The sequence below is a fragment of the Curcuma longa genome, chromosome 4 (assembly GCF_044706935.1).
Source record: "Curcuma longa cultivar G26 ecotype Majalengka, Jawa Barat chromosome 4, ITB_CL_G26_1.1, whole genome shotgun sequence".
NCBI lineage: Eukaryota > Viridiplantae > Streptophyta > Magnoliopsida > Zingiberales > Zingiberaceae > Curcuma > Curcuma longa.
This window is the reverse complement of record NC_133864.1, coordinates 12,791,320-12,814,530: the sequence shown is the minus strand read 5'-3', so window position 1 is coordinate 12,814,530 and position 23,211 is coordinate 12,791,320. Positions and strand designations below refer to the sequence as shown.

Sequence of the window (23,211 nt, the reverse complement as noted above, 5' to 3'; positions counted from 1 at the left end):
CCCAGTTCTGATTTTGTTGGTGAAGGGCTTGTTTTATTTCATCAGATATTCCCTTGATGCAAAGTTAATAGGGATTCAAAGGTTTAATCATGAGATTACAATTCAAGAATAGAGAATTCGGGCAGAGATTTAGTCACATATGCAAAACTGACTCTGAGAGAATACTTGGATTCTTTTGGACAGAGTGCCTCTCCTGTGATCTTATATTGATTAAGACAAGGTTGTTTCACCAAAAAGCTCATTACAATGCAGCTACAAATGCTGATTTGCACATTTTATTCTATAATGTTTTATTTTTAAATGTCTTGTTAAAGTATTTTGGCAGCATTATATTTAATAAGGTAACACATCATAGTTTTATGTGGTCATGTGACAATTCGTACTACTCGAAGTCAAAATAGATCTGGCTAACAAGTAACAACAAGAAAATAAGAGTTTTCCCTATTTTTTAGAACTCATTCTTTGTTTTTGATGGCCTGTCAAATAATTTAATCAGGTTGGATTGAAATTTTATCAATCAATTTTAAGATGAGTTCAAATGGATTGACTCATTTAGGTCCACGATTCGTGTGGATTAGCCTGTGGCGGACTTAGTTGGCTTGCGAGTTGAGAAAGTTTATTTATTTATTTTAAATTTTAAAATTAAAATAAAAATTTTAATAAATTAGTAAATTTAATCCATCTAAATTATTATTCAAATTTAAAAATTTCAACTTGATTAATTTAAATTGTAATTTTAAAATTTAAATATTTTTTATTTTTTTATAGGTTCATGGATTGACCGTCTAATCTGCAATCCGTAATCCATTTAGATTAGATTGGATTGAAGATTTTTTTAATCAGTCAAATTAGTAAGTCAATCTGTTCTGCTCTACCATATGATGATTTTTAATGGGTTAATTTTACCATATGATGATTTTTAATGGGTTAATTTGTTCTATCATAGATTGATCTGTCTGACCGCTCTACTAATAATTAGCATATGTTTAATTTGTTTACTCAATCATAGTCTGGCATTCTAATTTATTATTTCTTAGCATCGCCCACATTCCCATTTGCTATCCCCGTAAATCAGTCATCAAAACAAAGACTTTGATCGAATTGATTCATGTGAAAATTCGAATCATACAAAAGGGGAAATGATCATCAAGGTTTCCAAATTATGAAATAACCTTTTTAGAGTTTCAATATTATTAGATTATCATACTACAAAGGATTTGTAATGTTTGGAAACGATTCTGACAACATTGCAATTTCGCAAAAAACAAAAAAAAAAAACAAGGTCTCAGTGTACGGCAAACAAAAAGATAATGACTTGGGAAAGTGACATCTATAACAATTAGTGTTCAAGCTCAACTATTACAGAAAAAAAAAATAATCTGACACACGAAATTTTACTGTTGCATTAAACTCAGTTATTACAGCACACTAGCAAAAATTTTAAACTGGTTCCTAAAAGCTTTATGCAAGTTCCTAAACAATTCGGATGAAACCAGGGTGGGTCGTTAAGAACAACAAATTGCTCTTCCGATCATTAGATCAGGAATTAGAACATGTTTCATATAAATGGGAAATAATTAAACATAATCATAAATTCAACAAAGCCTGTTAGTCACTTCAAATATAATAAAACAAAAAAAAATCTAACGAAACTGAATATGGATTGCCAGTGGCTAATCTACATGGAAATGTCATGATAAAAACACCTTTTGAGATTTACTCCATACCTCATATGACCCTATAATTTCCAGTGTCGAAAGCTGTTGGAAATTACCAGTCGAGCACATAAAATCCAAAGAAAGCCATTGAGAGTACTGCTGCTTCCTCAAGTGAAAGGATAAAAATTCGAAAAGAGCAAACTGCCGAGGAGGACATAACTGACAAAGTAAGCACAGACCAAGCATCCCACTCTTCTGGAGTTGATCCTGTTTGAGACTAACAGGTGAGATGCAAACCAGTATATAGGAGGGCTGGCTGACAAGAAGCGCGTTGATACCTGGAAGAGAAAACATGTTCTAGGCATTTGAGGAGCAAACCCTATTTAGCAAAGAAGAAATATACGCATGGCCTTTAGCAAAGGTCATGATTAGATCACATCCATGCCAATGATGACATGGGATTAACCAAAAGATGACTTTATATATATATGAAGAGAAGGTTGTAGTCTAGAAATTCGATGACGAGAGACAGAACTGAAATTTTGCTAAGTATCCAACTGACTCATTTCTGATAGCTTCGTATTTTGGCAAGTGATTAATAAACTTGATCTAAAATTCCTATCCTGGCAATCTCAGTAAATTGAATGATATAACCAATTGAATAAGCCCACATGTGATTGAGCCCATCTGTCCTAATCCAATTACCACAGTGAGAGGGTTATTGGTCTCCCACACTATTGATTCATAAACTTAAAATTGGAATCTAAACTTTTATTTCTAGTCTTGTGAAGCACCTTCAAGTTTAATCACTTTGAATTTATTCTTGCAATAGCCTATCAATTTCTCCTTGAATTTGCATCATATTCAAACTTAATAGCTTGGACGATTAACTCAAAATGCTTAACCACAAGTTGTGGTACACTGTTACAAAGGCCCCAAAATCCGCAACTTATGATGTGAGAATTTAGATTTTCATTATCTACACTGGGGGTCAGGTCATCGAGACGAATGACCACAATATAGTCCAGAAACCATGCATACTCCAGTTCTCAATCAATTGTTTTAAATTCCTAGATAACAAATATACATTAAATAAACAAAATATTGAGTACAAAATCTTATGAAAAGGATATCAATGTACATAACGTTGAAAACTAAGATTAACAGTTGCTTGGGTTGGAAGGCTTTCTTTTAGTAAGTTGTGGGATATAATATATAAAGAAATTTTAAGATTCAAATAACTAGTGTTGTCTAATATTGTTAGATTTGCGAAATCTAAATAGTGCTAGCATGAATTTAATATAGTTGTTCTGTTTTTATTGCCTTGTCAATCTAGAAGGAATTATTCCTACGAGTAAACAGCATGTATTCATGCTTTACTTGGGGTGTCATCTTGAGCTTTTTTCATGTGAGCAGTCATTTCATCAAACTTAACGGTGCTAAACGGAAGGTATTGATGAAACATAAACTGACCTGTACATGCATCACGAAGAAAGCTGTGAATGTCAGAAAGGCCAGATGCAAGATAAAAGGAAGAATTAAGACGAAGTCAATTTCTTGTTTTGAATGAAGTATTTGATCAAGAGAATTATGATCTTCTGAACACTCTGAAATTTTCTGTTTTCTTTGCTGCTGCTTTCTCCGCATAATCATCTTCTGAGCTGTACAAGTTGCAAGTATTGCAAGACTTGTCACCGAGGGCAAAAACTAATTACAAAAAATTTATACAAAAGCAACTTATAGTATTAAACAAGCCTAGTTACAGCTGCTCTTACACCTTGACTGAAGTGTGAAATCTACATACTATACTAGCAAAATTTGTTCTCCAACATTCATTAACTACCACAAAATATATGGATGAAAAAAAGTAACAAAAGAAAAAGGTTGATCAAATAATCAATTATCCTATGTACCAGAAGTTAAGGTAATTATCACTTCTGTAGACTCAAACTTCTGTTTACATGGAGGGGTAAACGGACAATGGATGTTCGAACATAAAGAGAGTGTATAATCATGATAAACAAACGTTCTAGTATTTAAAAACTACATGAAAGCCCTTTTATTTCATGTACAATAGTTATTTAACAGAGTTAAGTTAAACGACCAGCATAACTCACATAACTGGGATTACAAGTGCTCAAAAAATTGAGAATTAATACCTTGACCATTATTATAAGACATATCATTTGCTGAAGCATGGGGAGCATCTGAACTTTTATTTGCTTCAACTGACTTTGGCACAAGAGTAAAATCATTTTTCTTGTGTATATGTAATGGCTGAAAAGCTTCATATAGTAAATTTGAGTAAAGAATAACTGAGCCAATGGCCAGAGACAGAGTCGGAGAAGCGAGAAGAAAATTAGGCAACTGTTTTACTTGAAAATATCTGAGGAAACCTACTCCCCTAGTATCAACGAAAAGCAGAAGATTCAGTCACCAAAACAAGAGTAAAAAAAATGTAAGTAATGATGCAAATAATTTAAAGCAGAAAAAAATTAATCCTCGGACAAACTCTTGAGGCCAATGTTGATACACATACATGAAATAGTTTAGGGAGAAATACCAGTAATGACTTTGAAGGAAACCATATAGAAGAGGGACTTTCTCATTGCACCAAGGCCTCGAATCAGTTGAATTACCACCTAAGCAGATAGTGAAGTATCCATATGCTTGGAATGCCAGAAATGGCACAAATACTAAAATAGATTGTATGGCTCCAATCAGAATTGCCTGTGCTGCCTACTTAAGGAAAATAAGTATAGCAAAAATCAAATTCACTGCTACAACAAACTAATGAAATCCACAAAGAGAGGCTCAGTCACTTAATAGCATCAGCAAAGCAATCTTACCAGCAACTTCTTTTTATGAATGGTAGCATCATAAGCATGTCTCAGTGCCTGAAAACAGAAATAACCAGCATTAAGTGCTCCATTTGACCGAGCTGAACCAGAGAGTGCAAGCAGGAGGATCGCCACAGTATTTGCACCAGAAAATACATAGTATATTCCCCCAAGTGAAAATAAGGCATATAGACTCTCTGAATAGCTGTCAAGGAAATATCTATCATTAATCAAATGGAAAATCTAGAATAAGAAAAATAATCTGAAAGATCACATGAACAAGAGCATTACATTGATGAATAAAAAATTGATGCTGGGTTAAAGCAGAACAAAACTGATGCTCGTAATGCAGACGCTGTGTCTTTTAAGACTATAAATGATACCCTGTAATCGTGTAGCAAAGGCATAGTTAGCGTAACACAATTTGTCTCGTTCGACTAACATTGCACAGATAAAAAAAATTAATAGTTAAAACAAGTAAATCAAATGCCTACGGAAGAAAACTAGTTTTAAATTAAAGATCTCTGAGATACTTGAAGTAGATTATTACGTCGAAGACTACAGAAACAGGAATGGATGAATGATGACAAATCCATTTAGATTCTCAAGAAAAACTTCTCACCTATAGAAAAGAAGAATCAAAATTTTAGAAGTGATCATGAACAAGTCCAACTTACCTATAGAAGAAAACTGCAGCAAGCAAAAAGGCAAGATTGTTCAACAGATAACCTGATATCGCCAACACAGCTCTGTACCCAATGATTGGTACCAAAGGAGCAAACACTACAAACCGAGAAAAGGGAATAAACAAGTCATTGGACAGCATGATAAAGCTATTTCCTTTGCATCAAAGTCTAGGTCTAGAGTTAGAAGCAGAAAAAAAAATCCAAATTTTAGCTCACCGGATCGAGAAAGTAGGACGATGCAGGCGGGAAGAAGCGGGAGGAAGGCATACGTGTGCTCGTACTCGTAGCCGCACTGCGCGATCCGGAGGAAGAAGACACCGTCCCAGACGACGCTGGCCTCAATCGCTGCCCCTACCCGGGGCCAAAGTACGGCTTCCGGCGGTTGGTCACGGGCTGTGGTACTGAGGCAGCTAGGGTTGAGGGACGCGGATGTGTCATAGGGGGCGAAGAGAAGGCGCCAGAAGGCGATCAGAGTCAGAAGGATGAGCCTCGACAGGAGCGCAACGCGGATCAGGAAGCACTCCGCCGCTCTCTCAGCGCTCTTCGTCGCCATCGGCATGGCGTCGAAACCGAGATCGAGCTACCTTCGATCTAGTTCTTCGCTCGTTACTCGACGGGCTCAGTTCGACCGAGCCGGGACTCAGCGAGCGCCGTCGAATCCAACTATAATTTTCAACATGCTCCTCACATTTTATTAATTTTTAAAAACCCCTCCAATGTTTAGTTAATGCTTAAATATCCCTCTAAAAATTTTAATTTGTTATATCAAAATTTTCATTTCATACTTTTTAATTACCACTAAATGATTCATTTGACATTTTAACAAAAATGATAAATCCTTTGATTGCGTTTTCCATTTGGAAGAAAATTCTTGTAAATACGTCGTAGCTGATCGTAGCTGAGGATCGAATCGCGGATCTCTGAATCACAACTCAGATGTCTTACCGTTATACCATTGCCCTAGGAACTCATTTAGCATTTTAACAATTTAACTTTAGAGGGTGATCCGGTTGAGATCGAGCGATTAACCGGTGACATACGGAGAGCTCGGATAGATTAGTGACACTGACAAAATGATTAGTCAACGATGAGGAAGAGGTGGATTGTCGAATTGGGATTAGGATAATCTTCGAACAGTTGTTAGAAGAAGATTAGAAGGGAGCTAAGGCAAATCTCAGGACTCTTATCTCTTCCCAAAGGACGTATCTTTTTTATCTTTACTAAAAGGTGCACTCTTTTACAATGGACACTATAATAACTGTTGCGTCTAAATAACCATAATATAGAAAGTGCAACCCATTTGAACTTGGGATGCTCAACCACTTGACACTCAATAGGTGATGTTTAGCCCTCGGGCCACTCAACCATTTGGGTGCTTAGGAGTTTGACATTGGATGCTCAACCACTTGACACTCAATAGGTGGTGTTTGGCCCTCGGGCCACTCAACCATTCAGGTGCTCAGCAGTTTAACACTTGAGCATTTAGCCATTCGATACTCGATAGTCGGTAGGCGGACATTCACCACTCGAGTAGTCGTTTGATACTCAACCACTCAGTAGGCAAGCATTTGGTCACTTGGCACTCAAGTAGTTGTTCGGTGCTTGACTAATCAATAGGCAGGCATTCAGTAACTCAACACTCGGGTAATTGTTCGACGTTCAGCCACTTGACACTTGGACGCACGACAGTTTGACACTCGGGTGCTCAATCACTTGGGGTGATCGAGCATTCAGCGCTCAAAATGCTTAGGCATTCTAATGTTCGGGAATGCAACCCACTCAACATTCGACAGATAGGCGCTTGGCTACTCGAACACAAGCAATTGTTCGATGCTCGCAACCCACTCGGACACAGACAATTGTTCGACGCTGGCAATCCACTCGGCTCGGACAACTGTTCGACACTCAAGCTGAGGGTTATAACTTGAGATTGGGCCATGTAGATGCATCCTATTAAAGAGCGGAGCTAGGTACAAATGTACCTGGGCTTCAACTCGGGGTATGTTCAAAGATTTGTATGATTTTGATAGAAAATTGCTTTGATTCCGGTTGATGAGCAAAATTATTACAGTATTAGTCTGAAGGGCTAAGACTGATTATAAATCTTAGTTCCGCCATTGATCCTACTGATTTAGTACGGACTAGATATCTACTATAGAAGGCTTTAGATAATTTTCAAAAATCCCTCTTTTTTTTTAAAATAAAGAATACAAAATTATAACTTCAGAGCAGTTCCCTTCCTCACGCACGTTACTTCCAAGCTTCTACCTCTGTCTACCGTATGAATCTCAAATTGTCAGAGGCATCACCAAAGGAAGAAAATAAAGAAACAATCAGTAAACAAAAAAAAAAAGTAAAAGAGAATCAAAGCGAACGCTTTGGATATTAATTCTTCTTTCTCGGGATCGATAATTCTCCTCTCTTTTTCCAGTCGGTCTCTGTATTTTCTGCATATATATTGCAACTTTAAAAGAAAAGAGAAGGAATAAATGGAAAAGATAAAGCAAGAAGATGAGATATCCCAAGGAACGAGGCCGCCGACCTCTTCAAAACTGTCGAAATGGAGGGAAAAAAGCGAAATTTCCTTTGGGATTAGAGGAGATGAACACCGAGAAGTCTTGTAAAATGGAGAAAAAAAAAGTGAGGAAAAAAATCTTTAGGATTAGAGCGAGTGTTTTTCCAACTCTAGTAAAAGTGTCCTGCAAAAGGAAAGAAAAAGAACAAAAATGACGGAAAAATATACATAAATATGTGATTTAACAAGATTAGCTAATTGTCAGGAGACATGATTTTAAAACAAGAATGGCTAATTGATATATCCATAATAATCTGCGATCAATAGAGGATGTGGGCCGGGCTGACCTAGGTTTGGATGGGCCGGGCCGACCTAGTTAATGTTTTTATTAAAGGAGTGTTTGACCATCGACATCCTAGGGGAGTACTCACCTTGGTTCCGTAGGAGCAAGTCAGAAAGATTGAGAAATAGAACCATCTGATTTGATTCATTCTCAATAGCCATCTTAAGATGATCCTTTTATCAACGGGTGCTCTTATTACACTCGTAGTCTCTGAAGAAGGAGAACCAACTATGTAGCATCTACATTGATAATTTAAACATTGTATACGTCATTAGTCCGATCATTTGTAGGACCTACCTATAATAACAAACTTGCAAAATGGATCTGTTTATCATAAAGAGATTCGTCATTCCTGACTCTGCTTCACTTTAATTGTTATTTGAACAAAAAGATCCTAATTAATTTTTGGTAAAAGTTATGTCTTGATCTGAGTGGGGATAGCATTTCTCTTCTACATGTCTATGGAATTTTGAAAAATCTAAACATATCAGAAATAGATATAGAAGTAGAAATTTATCAAACGAACCACACTTCTTCATATACGTCAGGAGTCCATTGATGAAAAGGAGTTGGGTAAAGCTTGAACTATGTCACTAATTGTTTTAAAATAATTTTAAAACAAAAGTCTTGTGAAATGTCATCACCTGAAAAATATATAATAAATATATATTGCGAAAAGGGCATCATATAAATTGAAGGAATATTTATAAAGAGTGATCAGAATTTTTTTTCAAAAAAGAAAATGCAAGATAAGACGGATTGGATGGCCAAGCCATCATGGAATTAATTCCCATGATTTTCTTTTGACTCATGAACTCAAGAAAGGTGAACAACAGAGATGAAAGATTTAAAAAAAAAAACCACACCTTAGGTCACAAATTATCATTTTGTTTAACAAAATTCTAAATTTTGGATGATCGAAATTCAAATATGTAAATGTTCAGTAGATTAGCATGAGACATTTAATATGGCAGGAATTTGAAATCTCTCTTCCATCCTCCATTTTTATAAATCAACACCAACGGTAGCAAGATTAACATTTAGCACCCCAAATTTTCATAATTATCATTGGACAATGCCACGACAAAAAGCGGTACCTGGATGCGTTGTCTTGTACACCGGTAGCTCGTCTCTATAACCGCCACCACCGCCGGCGCCGCCGCCGTTGATCGTAAGATTCTCCAGTTCAAATAGATCGGAGCTCAAATCGCTCATCTCGTCTTCATCCTCTTCTTCTTCGACTTCCAAACTCCTCAGCATCTTCTCCACTTTCCTCCTCGCCTCCTCCTCCCTCGCAATCCCCTCCGCCGCTGCGGCCAGCCGCCTCTGATCCTCCGCCCTCGCCGCCGCCACACGTTCGCCCGCGTAAGGAATATTCTTGCCGCGCGGGAGGGCTTCCTCACCCATGATCACGCTCACCGGGTGGAACCTCACCGATCTCTTGACGCCCTCGTCATCCGAGGCCGGCCCCTGCCTCGACAACGGCGTCTTCACGAGGCACGGCCGGGATCGAGTCGACGCCGCGTAGCATGTCGAGTCGTCGACGGTCGAGGGTTTCGATTTCCTCTGCTTCCCCGCGGCGTTGGCGAAGAGGGAGTTGAGGAGGCTGACGAAGCGGGACCCCGGGGACGCCGGCGCCTTGGATCGCCCCAGATCGCGCAGCTTGCTCCGGATCGAGCTCGACCTGGCCCTCCCGCGGTGTTGCTTCGCCTGCGGCGAAGGAGCGCGCTGCGTCGGCCGGGGAGGCGGAGGAGGAGGGGGTCGCGCGGCGGAGCGAGAAGGCGGAGGGAGGGTGCGGATCGGCCGTATCCGGGCGGCGCGGCGGCTCGCGGACGAGTCGGGTTCGGAGGAAGAGGAGAACCCGCCGAAGCTGGAGTTATCGGAGGAGCTGGATGCGGAGATGTGCGGGAGGCCGCGGGGTCGGGTCAGCGTCCTCACCTTCGAGGGCGGAAGCGGCCGGCGCGGGGCAGCGACAGGGGATGGTTCGGGCGCTCCGCCGGCATCGGACTCGTCGATGGAGCGATAGATGACGTCGAGCAAGGTGGAGGAGAAGGATGGGCTCTCGCCGCCGCGCCGCGGCCGCTCCTTCCCCCATCGCTCCATTACTTCAACGACGAAATGATTTCCCCTTCCCTTTTTTGGTTTCTCCTCCGATTTCTTTCGCAGGAGGAAGAAAGAGAAGAGGAGCAGAAGTGGAAGGTGATGGTCTCTGCCCTATTAAGCCTCTCGCGCGCGTGCGAGTGCTGACATGGCGATCTCTTTTTTTCTTTTTATATTCTCTCATTCCGATGTGGGCCCCAAGAAGCTGTGGTCCGTCCGATCAGCTCCGTTGTTGCCCTTGATCGGAGGGCTTCCGATATCGGATCCTCGCCCGCTCGGTAAGCTTTTTTCATTGCTACTCCTATTCCATCGTTAAGATTCGTTCCTCGTGTTGTCTCTGCTGACACTTAATGACATGGGTGGGTAAGGTAGACTTTTGCGTGGGTGGGGTTGGCGCGACTCAAACGATGGCTGGGGATTTGGATAAAGGTTGGGAAGCACATTAATATGTTCTTTCAATGGATACCAAGCCCTTCCTACCAAGTAAGGAAGCAACGGCTATTCCCTTCTGTCTTTAGTTCTAGGCATCAATTACGCTGCCTAATAAATTTCCCACACTTTAATGCTTCCTATAATACTTGAACAGAATTGTCATCACGCAGGAATTGACAGAGAAGAATACGATTTCAGTTTTGGATCAAATTCACAAGGTTTGGTAGAGTGTCCATGTTACTTGTGCTCTTTCTTGTTTGTCTTGCAGCTTTAAGGAAGGAATATAGAAGCCATATACACACATTGCAGAAGATTTCTCATGTGTCTGAAATGCATCACATTTTGGTCATTATAGTGATTAGGTTACTGAGAAGCTGTTTAATTGTGCACTTTATGTTTTTCTTGTTTAATTATCCATGTCCATTTGGGTGCTTGTGGCAGCTAATTAAGCACGATGTGGAGGTAGATAGTTCAGAGGAGGGCCACAGAGAGAGGAGACAAAAAGGTGAGTAATCCTTGAGGTAAATCAAAATTTCAGTAATCATTTGATCCTATAGTGGGGACAGTAGGTTATTCTTTTTCCTCTGTAGCCTAGGAACCATGCTGCACGTCTTTCATTTGGCTTTTAGTTATTTTATTCAACCATATGATAAGTAGTGTTTCTCTTCAATGCTTTAGCAGTTTTGATCGAGTGCCAAAAACCATTAGGAAAAGAAGAGAATTTCAAAAAGATGAGGGAAAAGGTACGTTAAGCAATGACAGTTTTGCTAAAGTTTTATCTTTCATGACAAAGATCATTCTAATTTCTTCGAAAAAAAAAGCAAGCATTTCATGGACTAAACCATCAGAAGAAACTAAGCAACAAGTTGTTGAGCTTTATAGTCTACTGCCTCAACAGTTTGAGCTCTTATTCAAGCACAAAGACAAACACTAGATTCCTTAAGAATGTTCAATCCTTCGTTTCATTAGATCCTTTCTCACCAGCAGCTGATCCTTCACCATTACTTGTTTCATTATCTTCTTCCCTCTTCTGCCTCTTTGCAGTACCATTGCATTTTCCTTCACTTTCAGCCAATTCTGTATCAAATATTTTCAAAACATTTTATGCAAATACAAAATCTATCTATCTATTTATATATTTATGTGTATAGATGACTGAGTAGAACCTCTAACTACTTACTCTTCCCAGGAGTTAATTTAGTTGTAGGTTTTGGTAGAATCTTGGCGACGAGGCTTTGCAGCTGATGGTCAGGTCTGCAGCAACAAGAAAAATTATACTTGCAGAAACAAATGATACAAATCAAAAAATAGAACAAGTTCGTATGAGATATATATCTATACAACTACAAATGGGAATCCCGAAGAAGAATCTATTATATGTAGTCTTATCCTGCTTTGCAAGAGACTATTTTCGAGATTCGAACTCGTGACCTCTAGGTCATATAGCAGCAACTTTACTATTACATTAAAGTTCCCCTTCAATACTGATTTATAAAAGTAAAAACCTTGTTTTCTTCCCCAAACACTTTTGGACAAGTTTTTCGTAGTTATTTGATCTAAACAGAGAAAAGATATCAAAAAGATGAAATCTATCATATTGAGATATTAGATAAAATAACTTTCAAATAGAGCATCAGATGATGTGTGTAATTAATATCAAACAATATATATATTTTTATAATTCAGATGTCCGAGTTTCGCCCGACTAATCTTGGAAATAGATGATCTTTCTCTTGATTCATTGAAGTTTTTTTTTAAAATATAATTTTGATGCATTGCTTCATGATCATTGTAATTATTAGTTACAGTGTTGAATTGAAGTAAAGATTTACCTTCTCCATCAATTGTATGTTTATTTTGTGGAAATATCACGTACGCTTTGACATTATTATGTTTGGATTTGTATCATGTTTCTCTTTTTTTTTTCCTTGCTTGATCTCTTAATGTTGCTTTTACTAATATGAAGTTTGTAATGGTTCCAAATATGCTCATTATTTAAAGTGTATCTATATAAGGAAGAAACTCTAAATTTATAGATGATCCTTTTGCATTTTGTACTTTATATATGTTATATTAGATCTACATTATATTCTCGTTGTGTCTTTTCTATAATGCCCTAAGCAAAGAAACCCTTGCTATGGTTTTGAATAGTGAATGCTAGATTATCACTATCACTACAAATGATGGCAAGAGAATCAACGGTAGCCATCGAGAGTTTCGGCTAGTGATGAATTAACCCATCTTGCTTTTGTCCTTAGGGACTTCCGTAGACGAGATCTTATGGAAATTTCTACGTAGGAGCGCAATTCTACTCGCATGGTTAGAGGACTTATGTGGCTTGTTTTACACTTGGAGGGAATCTTGTGTTATAATTATCCTTTTTATTGAGAATGCTTATTATCTTATTGCCTTCCTCTTCTTTTGGCTTAATAGGTCAAAGCAATGCTTGCGATCGAGTTCTTTAAAAGAGCTCTAGTAGTTTGGAACTATCATCATGATTTAGATGATCACCTTCTACTTTCGCAACATGTTTTATCATTTGTTCTTCTTGACTACCAAGGCGTTGGATACACATTTTACGCATGAGTTATTGGAATCATTGAGCTTCACTCGAGCACCAAAGAATCTTCAACTTTTTTTTAAAAAAGTTAGTAGGGGAGGAAGATTCTCTCCTATTGTTAATATCGAAAGGTCGGTTTACAATCAACAATTTCATTCAATGACCCTCATTAGCTATGACCATTCAATAGCTTAAAATAGTTGCTAAATCAACATAGACAACTAATATAACTAAAATAACTACCGATGAAGATTGTACGAAGCTTCCATCTTGATGCTCCTTGAACAAGTTCTTCTATTCTTTCTGGCTTGACTATGATCGCCATGGCTTCACTTTTATTAGTATCCTTATAGATTCACCCATGCGAGTCTAGTGTCCTGACAATCACCACGACTTCACTTCTGTCTTCACTTGCCCTTATTTATTTAGGGTTGAGCACTCATAATAAATAACACGATGTGAAAAGGACCTTTCATGACTATTATTATATTTGAGCAGAATGGATCTCGATCATTGATTGTTAAGAAGGGAACCTTCACGAAAAACCATTGTGAAAGTGCCTTCATAATAATTTTACTCTATCGCTTATGCTATCCATACCCAACTCCACCCACTCGATCAACCTAGTTAACTATTAACGAAGAACAAATAATCAATCTTGAAAAAACAAATGATAAAAAAATACAATAATTATAACAAAAAATGTTTTTGACATGTTGGAAAATGGGCTAATTAATCATTTAAATAGAATATAAAGATGTCAAAGAAAATTATAGAACATGGTGAAATTGAAACTTATAATTTACCAAATTCGATATTTATTACCTCAATAACCGCAAAGGAGAAGCCCCCAAGAACTTATTGCATTTGGGGCAAGATTGTACTTCCTCATCCTCAAATGTTTTATATATGCAATCCTTGCAAACTAAAATTTTAACGATATACATAATTTCATCAAACGAATTACATCGATATAAAACTAAAAAAATGCATTAAGAAAATTAAGATATAACTCAATTTTTTTCTAAATTAAATTATATGAACTTGCCCAATCCCACCATTTACTACACTAAGTTACATATTCATTTACATATTCTAATTTAAATACTTGATTTAGATGATAAACAAGTAGCAAACCATGAGTATCCAAAGACACTCACAATTTAAGCAAAACTAAACCCGACGATTATTAATCAACCCGGCTTAAATGAATCGGGTACTCCTAAATACCTAGTTATGGGTAGCCATTACTATTAAATACAAGATGACCATGAACTAATCTATAAGTAGATATCAAGTATGTTAAAATTAAAGAAAAGAGAAGAAATGTTTACAGCTATGTAGACATTCTGTGATTGTTGTTGCCTCTTTGTAAGCTTTCGAGCAAATTGGACAAGTTAAGCGCTCTACCAACACACTCCTTCTTACCATGATCGTGCCATCTCGTTCCATGCTTAAGTGGTGGAGGATATACCGCAAACCGCCTCCTGTCCATTGTATCGCTTAACCCAATCAAATTATCTTGAGGTAAACTAGTAATACATAGGATTAAAAAGAAAATTATCATAGTAAATGCTACAAGGTTAAGCTAGTCTTGTGTTTAGCATCATCTTGTTTTTTTTTTTTTGAGAAAAACTTCTAGTTGTGATTTGTAAGGGAGAAAAAAAAAATGAAAACAAAGATATCACAAAGAAAGAATGAGGAAAAATAATTAAACTAATAAATACAATAAATGGTTTACAATGAAGGAAGTGTTGTGAGAGGAATCAAAGTGGAATAAAATTTGTAAAAAAGATAAATGAATACCGATCGAGAAGCACTTACTAAAATGTGTGAGAGTACGTATCACCCGCACGCAAAGGGAGGAAGGTAGGGATGTATTAGAGTTTATAGAACATGGCCCCTAATAGAGAAGAGATGAAAGGGATAGAGAAACAAACGAGGATAATAACTAAGCGAAAGTCCTATATGGAAAGGGTGTTAACAAGTAAAAAAGCAACTACTAAAATCTTTTAAGCGGAGGAGAAAGAGTAAACACACGCTTTCCCCGTGTGCGTGAAACCTACCAAAATAGAATACTACTCTTTATGAGACATTTGTCTAAAAAATTTAGCTAGGAATAGTTGGATTTTTTTTTCAAAAATGTTATTCATGCTTGCCTAGAATAGAAATAATTAACATGTTAATTACTATCATTCAGGAAACGAGTTAAACTCTGATTATTTTATCATAAACTAAATTTAATATATTTTATGATTTTCAAACTTTAAACCTACACTTTATTTGATTTCAACCTTCTTTGGAAACTTATTATCAAAAAAAAGAGGAGGAAGAAAAGTATATGGGAACTACTTTAATAAGAGATTATTTTTTTCATATACTTGCATGGCAAAAAGTTGTCTAACATTGAATGAATGCCAAAAGAAGTTTTTAAATATTAATTCATCCTTGAGAAAAAAAAAAGTCGAGTGAGTCGAGTGGGTCGATTGAACCAAATAGATCAATCGAGTCAGACAAGTCGAGTGAGCTCGGTTATCGGAAGAGCAAGAGAGGAGGAAACTGTGGGGTGTGAGGCACACTGAGAAGGGAGTGGCAGAGAACAGCAATTCCAAAAGGCTTTTTCTTGACCAGTTCTTCTCCCTGTGCATGTGTTTCTCTTATTTTGATCGTGGATCTCATCTAAAAAAAATTGATTACACACACGTTCTCATAAATTCTCTTACTGAAAAGGTGTTTTAAAAATAACCATTGGGAAAGATAAACGTCTCTTACTTCCGGCGCATGAATCGAAGGAAACTCTTGTGAGATGCAGACGATGATAGCGCCGTCTACGATTGATTAATGGTTCTCACGCAGAGAGTGTTGGTGATTTCCGTAAAATGGAAAAGAATGAATGGAAGGAACAAGGAAAAGGTTCTCGTGCATACGTGTTCCTTTATATATTTGTGTCTTTTGATATTTGAATGAAAGGTTATGTTCCAAAAATATGTCCCTTCGTGTATTGGTGTCTTTTGATGTTTGAATGAAATGTTATGATCCAAAAGACATGTCTTTGTTAGTACCTCAGTGGAATTTTGATGTGTGATCAAATAAGTCTGAAATTAAGTTAAAGTTACGTTTAATACGTGTGTCTAAGTGTATAAAAATTTAGGAGAACATATATGTTTCAGATGGCAAACTTTGACAGAAAACGCAAGCGAACTAAAAGGACGGCATACATGGGAAATGAGCCGATGAACTTGGTGCATCCAAGGTATAAGGAACTACGGAAGAGTACTCCGGCGGAGCGAAAAAGACGCACGAAAGTGAACCTAAAAGACTCAATGCATCTGAGGGACGAAAAGTCAAAAAGAAGATGACACAAAACGACCAAAATAGAATGGAGAAGGAAAATGATCAACCTTGCATTCTAGGCGCCTGCAGCTGTTCCAGGCGCCCGAACTCCAAGCACCCAGATCCATTCCGAGCTCCCAGACTCTAGGCGTCTGAATCCATTCCAAACACCCGAATACCCAATCCAGCTCAACGCGACCGTTGCCGAGACGGATCAGGATGGAGTTCACTTCAACAGAACCAAGTGCTCGGATCGCTTCCAGACACCCGGATTGCAAGAAGTCATCCAGGCGCCCCGGAAGGCTTCCAAGTGCCCTGAAGTGCCACGTCAACACACCAATCAAATCGAGATGAAGGTTATAAATAGACTGAAGTTCAAAGAAGAAAATAAAAACACACTCGATTTTAATTATCACTCAATCTGCTCTTTAATTTTATGCTCAACCGTTGTACGAGATTCTCTTCACCTCCGAATTATTTTCGACGAGGAGATTTTTAGTGAAACTTTCATAGTTCTCGGACTAACAACCTGAGGGTTGTAACCAAGTAAATTCATGTCTCGTAATTTCTTTTATGTTATATTTGTGTTTCAATTAGTGTGTGTCCTTGCTAAAATGTTAGCAAGAGAAATTGACATTGTTTTTGTAGGTCATTATTAACCCCTCCCCTCTAGCGATCAACGAACCGCTTCCACTGCATCAACAATCCTTTCATTGACAATGATTCAAACACTATAAAACATCATTCTGCACAAACAATCCAACATCTTCATAACAAAAAACCGTTCCTTTCAAAATTATTTGTTTCAAAGTGTTGTTTGTATATTGTTATACTACAGTAACAATATACATATATTCAATTGTCGCGCTTGAATAAATCCAAGGTATTCGAGGTTGTTTTCGAGCATGTACTTTGGAAACAATATTATTAAGGAATTCATTGTATCTTGAAGGAACATTTGCTTAGATCGAGTGTATCACCACGGTAGGAGCAAATAGTTTCTTAAGGAAAGCGAGTGGATGCACCTTAAATTCGTTCTCTAATTTATTGAAGAATTTACGGAGTTCCTCGACGACGACAGTTTCTTGACAAGAGCAAAATTAAAGATGAGAATCCTACAACAATCGACGTCATCTCATCATTAATAGTTTCCTAATATAAGCAGAATCGACCAACAATCTTAAGAAGGGCTTCTCAAGGAAATTCGCTTCGTAACTTTACTGCGGATTTTGTCAAGTTAGAAAGGTTCAATGGAGAAAACTTTTGGCATCGACGAAAGAAAATGCATTTCTACTCACTTCACTATATATGGTATATATTCTTACCACACCGAAATTGACGGAAAAAGAAAATGAAACTGTGGCACAAACAAGAGCAAGACAAAAATAGGATCAAGACGACTATGTGTGCAAGGGATATATTTGCAATGCAATATCCGATATTTTATTCAACCAATACTTCAACAAGGAAACTGCAAAGGAAATCTGGGACTCACTTGAAGCTAAGTATCAATCTAAAGATGCTACAAGTAAGAAATTTCTAAATTTTTTTAATATCGCATGGTCGACATTAGAAAAATTATTGAGCAATTCCATGAAGCCATACACATTTACAATCATTTTATACAACATGGAATACATATGGATGAATCTATTATTGTGTTATCGGTGATTGACAAACTTTCTAATTCATGGAAAGTTTATAAAAATAATCTCAAACATAAAAAAGAGGACTTGTCTGTAGAAGAATTAACTAGTCATCTTCGTATTGAAGAAGATTTTCGTGCTAACAATTCAGAAGAACAATCTTCTAAGGTGCTTATGGTGAAGGAAGTCACAAATCCGAGGAACAATAATAATGGTATCCTCTCAAAAAATAAAAAGAGAAAAGTTGATGACAACAAACAAAATTCTTGGAACCAAAAGACAAAAGACAGCTATCATCATTGTGGTAAACCAAGGCACTACAAAAGAGAATGTTATATCCTGAAGAAACAAAATCAGACAGGAAGGCCTGAGTATGTGGCTATGATCATAGAGACATTTTTGGTTGAGGATTCCCAAAATTGATGGATTGATACCGATGCTACAAAGCACATTTGTATCAATCGAAACCAATTCTCTACCTATTCACTGATAGAAGAAGAGATAATTATCTACCACTCTACGACAATCGTCAAAGGAACTAGTACTGTCAAATTGGAATTCACTTCAAGGAAGATATCATGTTCCTGATGTTAGGAGGAACCCTATTTTTGGAAGCATACTTAGCTAGTATGGTTTTAAAATTGTCATTGAAATCTAATTCTGTAATCATCTTTAAAAGAGGTGTATTTATTGGCAAAGGATTTGTGTATGATGGAATGTTCAAGATGAATACAAATACAATTGTAGTTTCTGCTTATATTCGACTCATTTAATTTGTGATTTTTTCGTCTAGAACATGTTAATTCTAGAAAAATGCATGACATTAGTACTCTAGATTTAATACTAAAATGTAAAAATAATATGCTAGAAAAATACAAAGTATGCATGCGAAATAAAATAACTAAAACTCCATTTCCTAATATAAAAAAAGAACTAGTTCTATATTGGAATTAATACATAGTGACGTATGTGATTTACATGCTACACCTACTAGGGGAGGAAAATATTATTTTATTACTTTTATAAATGATTTTTTAAGATATTATTATGTTTATTTAATGAGGACTAAACATGAAGTGCTGGATAAACTTAAAATTTATACCAAAGCAGAAAATCTATATAATTCTAAAGATTAAATATCTTAGAAGTGAAAGAGAACGTGAATATCACTTTCTTAAATATTGTGAAGATATGAGCATTGTGCATGAAACATTTTCTGTGTATACTCAACAAAATAGAATGACAGAAAAAAAAATAAAACTCTTATTGAAATGGTGAATACTATGTTGAGTAATTCACAACTAAGGATTATTGGGATGAAGCAATAATGACTACATATCACATTCTAAATCGTGTTCCTTTTAAAGGAAATAAAGTCATTCCATATGAATTACGGAAGAAACGTAAGCCTAATCTATCTTACTTACAAGTTTAGGGATGTCGAGCTATTGTTAGACTACCTGAATCAAAAGTGAACAAGTTAGGAGAGGACATTGAGTGCAACTTCTTGGGCTATGCTAACCATAGCAAAGTGTATAGGTTCCTTGTTATTGAACCTAATAATTATATTTCTGTATGTCATATTTAAATCAAGTGATGCTATATTTTATGATAATAGATTTTCTACTATACCTAAAGCCTTAGATTCTGAAGTTCCTTATGATTCTACTAATGCATCAATAGTCAGTAATAAAGCAATTGTTTATATAAATGTTAATGTTAATCCTCCTGAATTAAAAGAGAAGTAAAAGGGCTCAAAAGGATAAATCCTTTGGACCTAACTTCGTTATGCATCTTTTGGAGGGAATTAAGGATTCAAATGTGAAAGATAATCATATCTGATTCAATGGAATCTGATCCCAAAACATATGAAGAAGCAATGAAGTAGAGGAGTGTTGCATTATGAAAATAAACAATTAATGATGAAATAGAGTCTATTATGAGCAATAAAACATGAAAATTAGTTGGTTTTTCCCATGACTCAAAACCAATCGATTGTAAATGGATCTTTAAAAAGAAGATGAAAATTGATGAAACTATAGACAAGTTCAAGGCAAGGTTAGTAGCAAAGAGCTTTAAACAAAACGAAGACCTAGATTATTTTGATACCTATGCATTTGTTGCTAAATTTGCTACTATTAGAATCTTGATTGCATTAGCATTAAGTTATCATCTTGAGATGCATCAAATGGATGTAAAAATAACTTTTCTTAATAAAAAGTTAGATGAGGAGATCTATATGAAATAACCGGAAGGATTAATTATGCCTAAAGAGCATAAAGTGTATAAATTGATTAAGTCATTTTATGGACTTAAATAGACTCCTAAACAATGACATAAAAATTTTGATCAAGTAATAGTTGCTAATAGATTTAAAATCCATGAATGTGACAAATGTATGCATAGTAAGTTTAACAATAACAAATGTGTTATTATTTGTCTTCATGTGGATGACATGTTAATCTTTGGAACCAATATGATTAGTATAAATGACGCTAAATCATTGTTGTCATCCTGCTTCGATATGAAAGATTTGGATCGAACAGACATTATCTTGGGCATAAAAATCTTAAGGAAAGAACAAGGTCACAATCTCATTACATTGAAAAAGTATTGAGAAAGTTTGATCATTTTGATCGTAAGACAATTACAACACCTTTTGTTTCTAGTATTAAATTGTGTTCCAATACAGGAAGGGCAGTTAACCAACTAAAATATGTTAGGATTATCGATTCCTTGATGTATGCAATGATATCGACTAGACCTGATATTGCATTTACAATTAAAAAATTGAATAGGTATACAAGCAATCCTAGTCAATTGCAAGTATTGAAGTACTTAAGACACACTATGGATTATAGTATACATTATCCTGGATATCCTCATGTGCTAGAAGGATATACAAATGCTAGTTGGATATCTGATTCAGAAGATCATACATCTACAAGTGGATGGATATTCACATTTGGTGGAGGAGTCATATCCAAAAAAAGCAAACTTGTATTGTTGATTCCACAATGACGGCCGAGTTTATAGCTCTTACTTCATGTGCTAAGAAAGCAGAATGGTTGAAAAACTTGTTAATGGAAGTTCTTTTGTGGTCGAAACCAATGCCTCCAAACCTTGTTGCTATACATTGTGATAGTGAGGCTACACCATCAAGGGTATATAACAATATTTACAATGGAAAGTCGAGGGATATTGGATTGAGGCATAGTTCAATTAGACAATTGATATCCGAATGTGTTATAACTATAGACTATGTGAAGCCAAGTTTTAACTTGGCTGATCCTTTGACAAAAGGTCTTGCAAAGGATTTAGTTTTGAGAACGTCAAAGGAGATAAGACTAAAGCCAACTTACTAATCATCAGTAGAAACTCAACTCAACTTTGGATGATTTCCAAATCTTGGGTTCAATGAGCAAAGTATATTATATGAATGGTTGAGGCACTTAATCTGTTCTAAGGAAAATGTTTGGTTCACGTAATGGAATGGTTTGGAAAGCTTCTAAGCTTTGAATGGAATTATAAAGTGCAATCCTTTGGAATATTTAATTACGTGGGTATTCTTTATAACATCCACCTATGTGATTATGTAAGATGGTGTCATCTCTAGTGTTGTCTGACTAACTACATAAATATTTATGAAAAACTAAGATAGTAAAACACAAGATCAATCCACGTGTTGTCAATATAAATATTGATGATAAAGAAAGTCTATGTGTGAGATCGCTCGGTATCAAATAAGGTCGTTAATTCAAAGCAAGTTTACCAGTCATCTTGGTTAGTATTTGAGAGGTCTTCACTATGTGAAGGTTCAAATCCATTGGATACCTTTAATTATGCATAAGGCTCATCGCTTGATAATTGAAAGTTTTCAAATTCATTTTTTATGGAAATGGTGGAGGATTGTTGGTGATTTCCATAAAATGGAAAAGAATGGAAGAAACAAAGAAGCAGAACAATTGTGTTTGTTTAGTTGTGTCCCTTCATATATTGGTGTCTTTTGATATTTGAATGAAAGATTATGATCCAAAAGGCATGCCCCTTCATGTATTATTGAGTGTCTTTTTGATATTCTGGCGAAGCCAGGCAACACCCTTACCAACAACAGTTTCTCGATTTACCTCCTTATAAATGATCGTGGGGCTGACCGTGTGAGGCCCCTTCATGTACCTTTTTGCAAAAGAGTGTCTTTTGATGTTTGAATGAAAGGTTATGATCCAAAAGACATGTCCTTTCATTAACAATGATTCAAACACTATAAAATACCATTCTACACAAATAATCCATCATCTTCATAACAAAAAAATATTTCCTCTCAAAATCACTTGCTTTCAAAGTATTGTTTGTATATTGTTATACTGCGGTAACAATATACAAATATTCAATTGTGGAGTTTGAATAAATCCAAGGTATTTGGGGTTGTTTTCAAGTGTGCACTTTGGAACAACATTACTAAGGAATCCACTATATCTTGGAGGAACATTTGTTTAGTCTGAGTGCATTACTGAGATGAGAGCAAATAATTTCTTAAGGAAAATGAGTGTACGTGCCTTGGATTTATTCTCTAATTTATTGAAGGATTTACGGAGTTCCCCGACGGTGACAATTTCTTGACAAGAGCAAAATTGAAGAAGTAGAATCCTACAACAATCAATAGCAATAATAGTTTCCTGATAGAAGCAGAATCGATCAAGATTTCCCACCAACAAAGAGTCCCTTTGAAGAGAGCCACCAGCAGTTCCCTGTTACAGCCAGGAATTAGCTTAAAAAATGTCGTTGCTTAAACATATCAAATGCGTTGTTGTTGGTAAAGGACATGAAACGACCGTCTGTCTGATCCTACAGAAGAAGTGTTCTATGGTGCACATTGTCGAGAATGAGTCTTGATATGCTCTAACAAGTTGATTCACAAATACTACCAGATTGTCGATGTATATAATGCCATCACTATTTATGATCACTGCACAAAAAAATACTACCAAAGGCAAAGAATCAGTCAGCTTTGTATTGATATAATACCATCATCCTGCAAAAAAAAAAGGAGGAAAAAAACTCTGAAATATTATAGAGAGTTACGATCGATTGTTTCTAA

The 23,211-nt window shown here is 36.4% G+C and overlaps 1 protein-coding gene and 1 pseudogene across 1 annotated transcript; both read right to left on the bottom strand.

Annotated features, from left to right (window-relative positions):
• Positions 1 to 1,822: 1,822 nt before the first annotated feature.
• Positions 1,823 to 5,766, bottom strand: LOC141828351 (uncharacterized). Its single transcript, XM_074715768.1, has 8 exons — positions 5,401 to 5,766; positions 5,176 to 5,281; positions 4,790 to 4,882; positions 4,508 to 4,703; positions 4,222 to 4,397; positions 3,818 to 4,062; positions 3,132 to 3,319; positions 1,823 to 1,996 (listed from the first exon to the last, which is right to left on the bottom strand). Exons 1-8 carry the CDS (start codon positions 5,741 to 5,743, stop codon positions 1,826 to 1,828), a joined length of 1,518 nt encoding a protein of 505 aa, XP_074571869.1. The 5' UTR covers positions 5,744 to 5,766; the 3' UTR covers positions 1,823 to 1,825.
• A 3,279-nt stretch (positions 5,767 to 9,045) lies between these two features.
• LOC141825898 (protein BIG GRAIN 1-like) lies at positions 9,046 to 10,145 on the bottom strand (annotated as a pseudogene).
• Between the last annotated feature and the right edge of the window lie 13,066 nt (positions 10,146 to 23,211).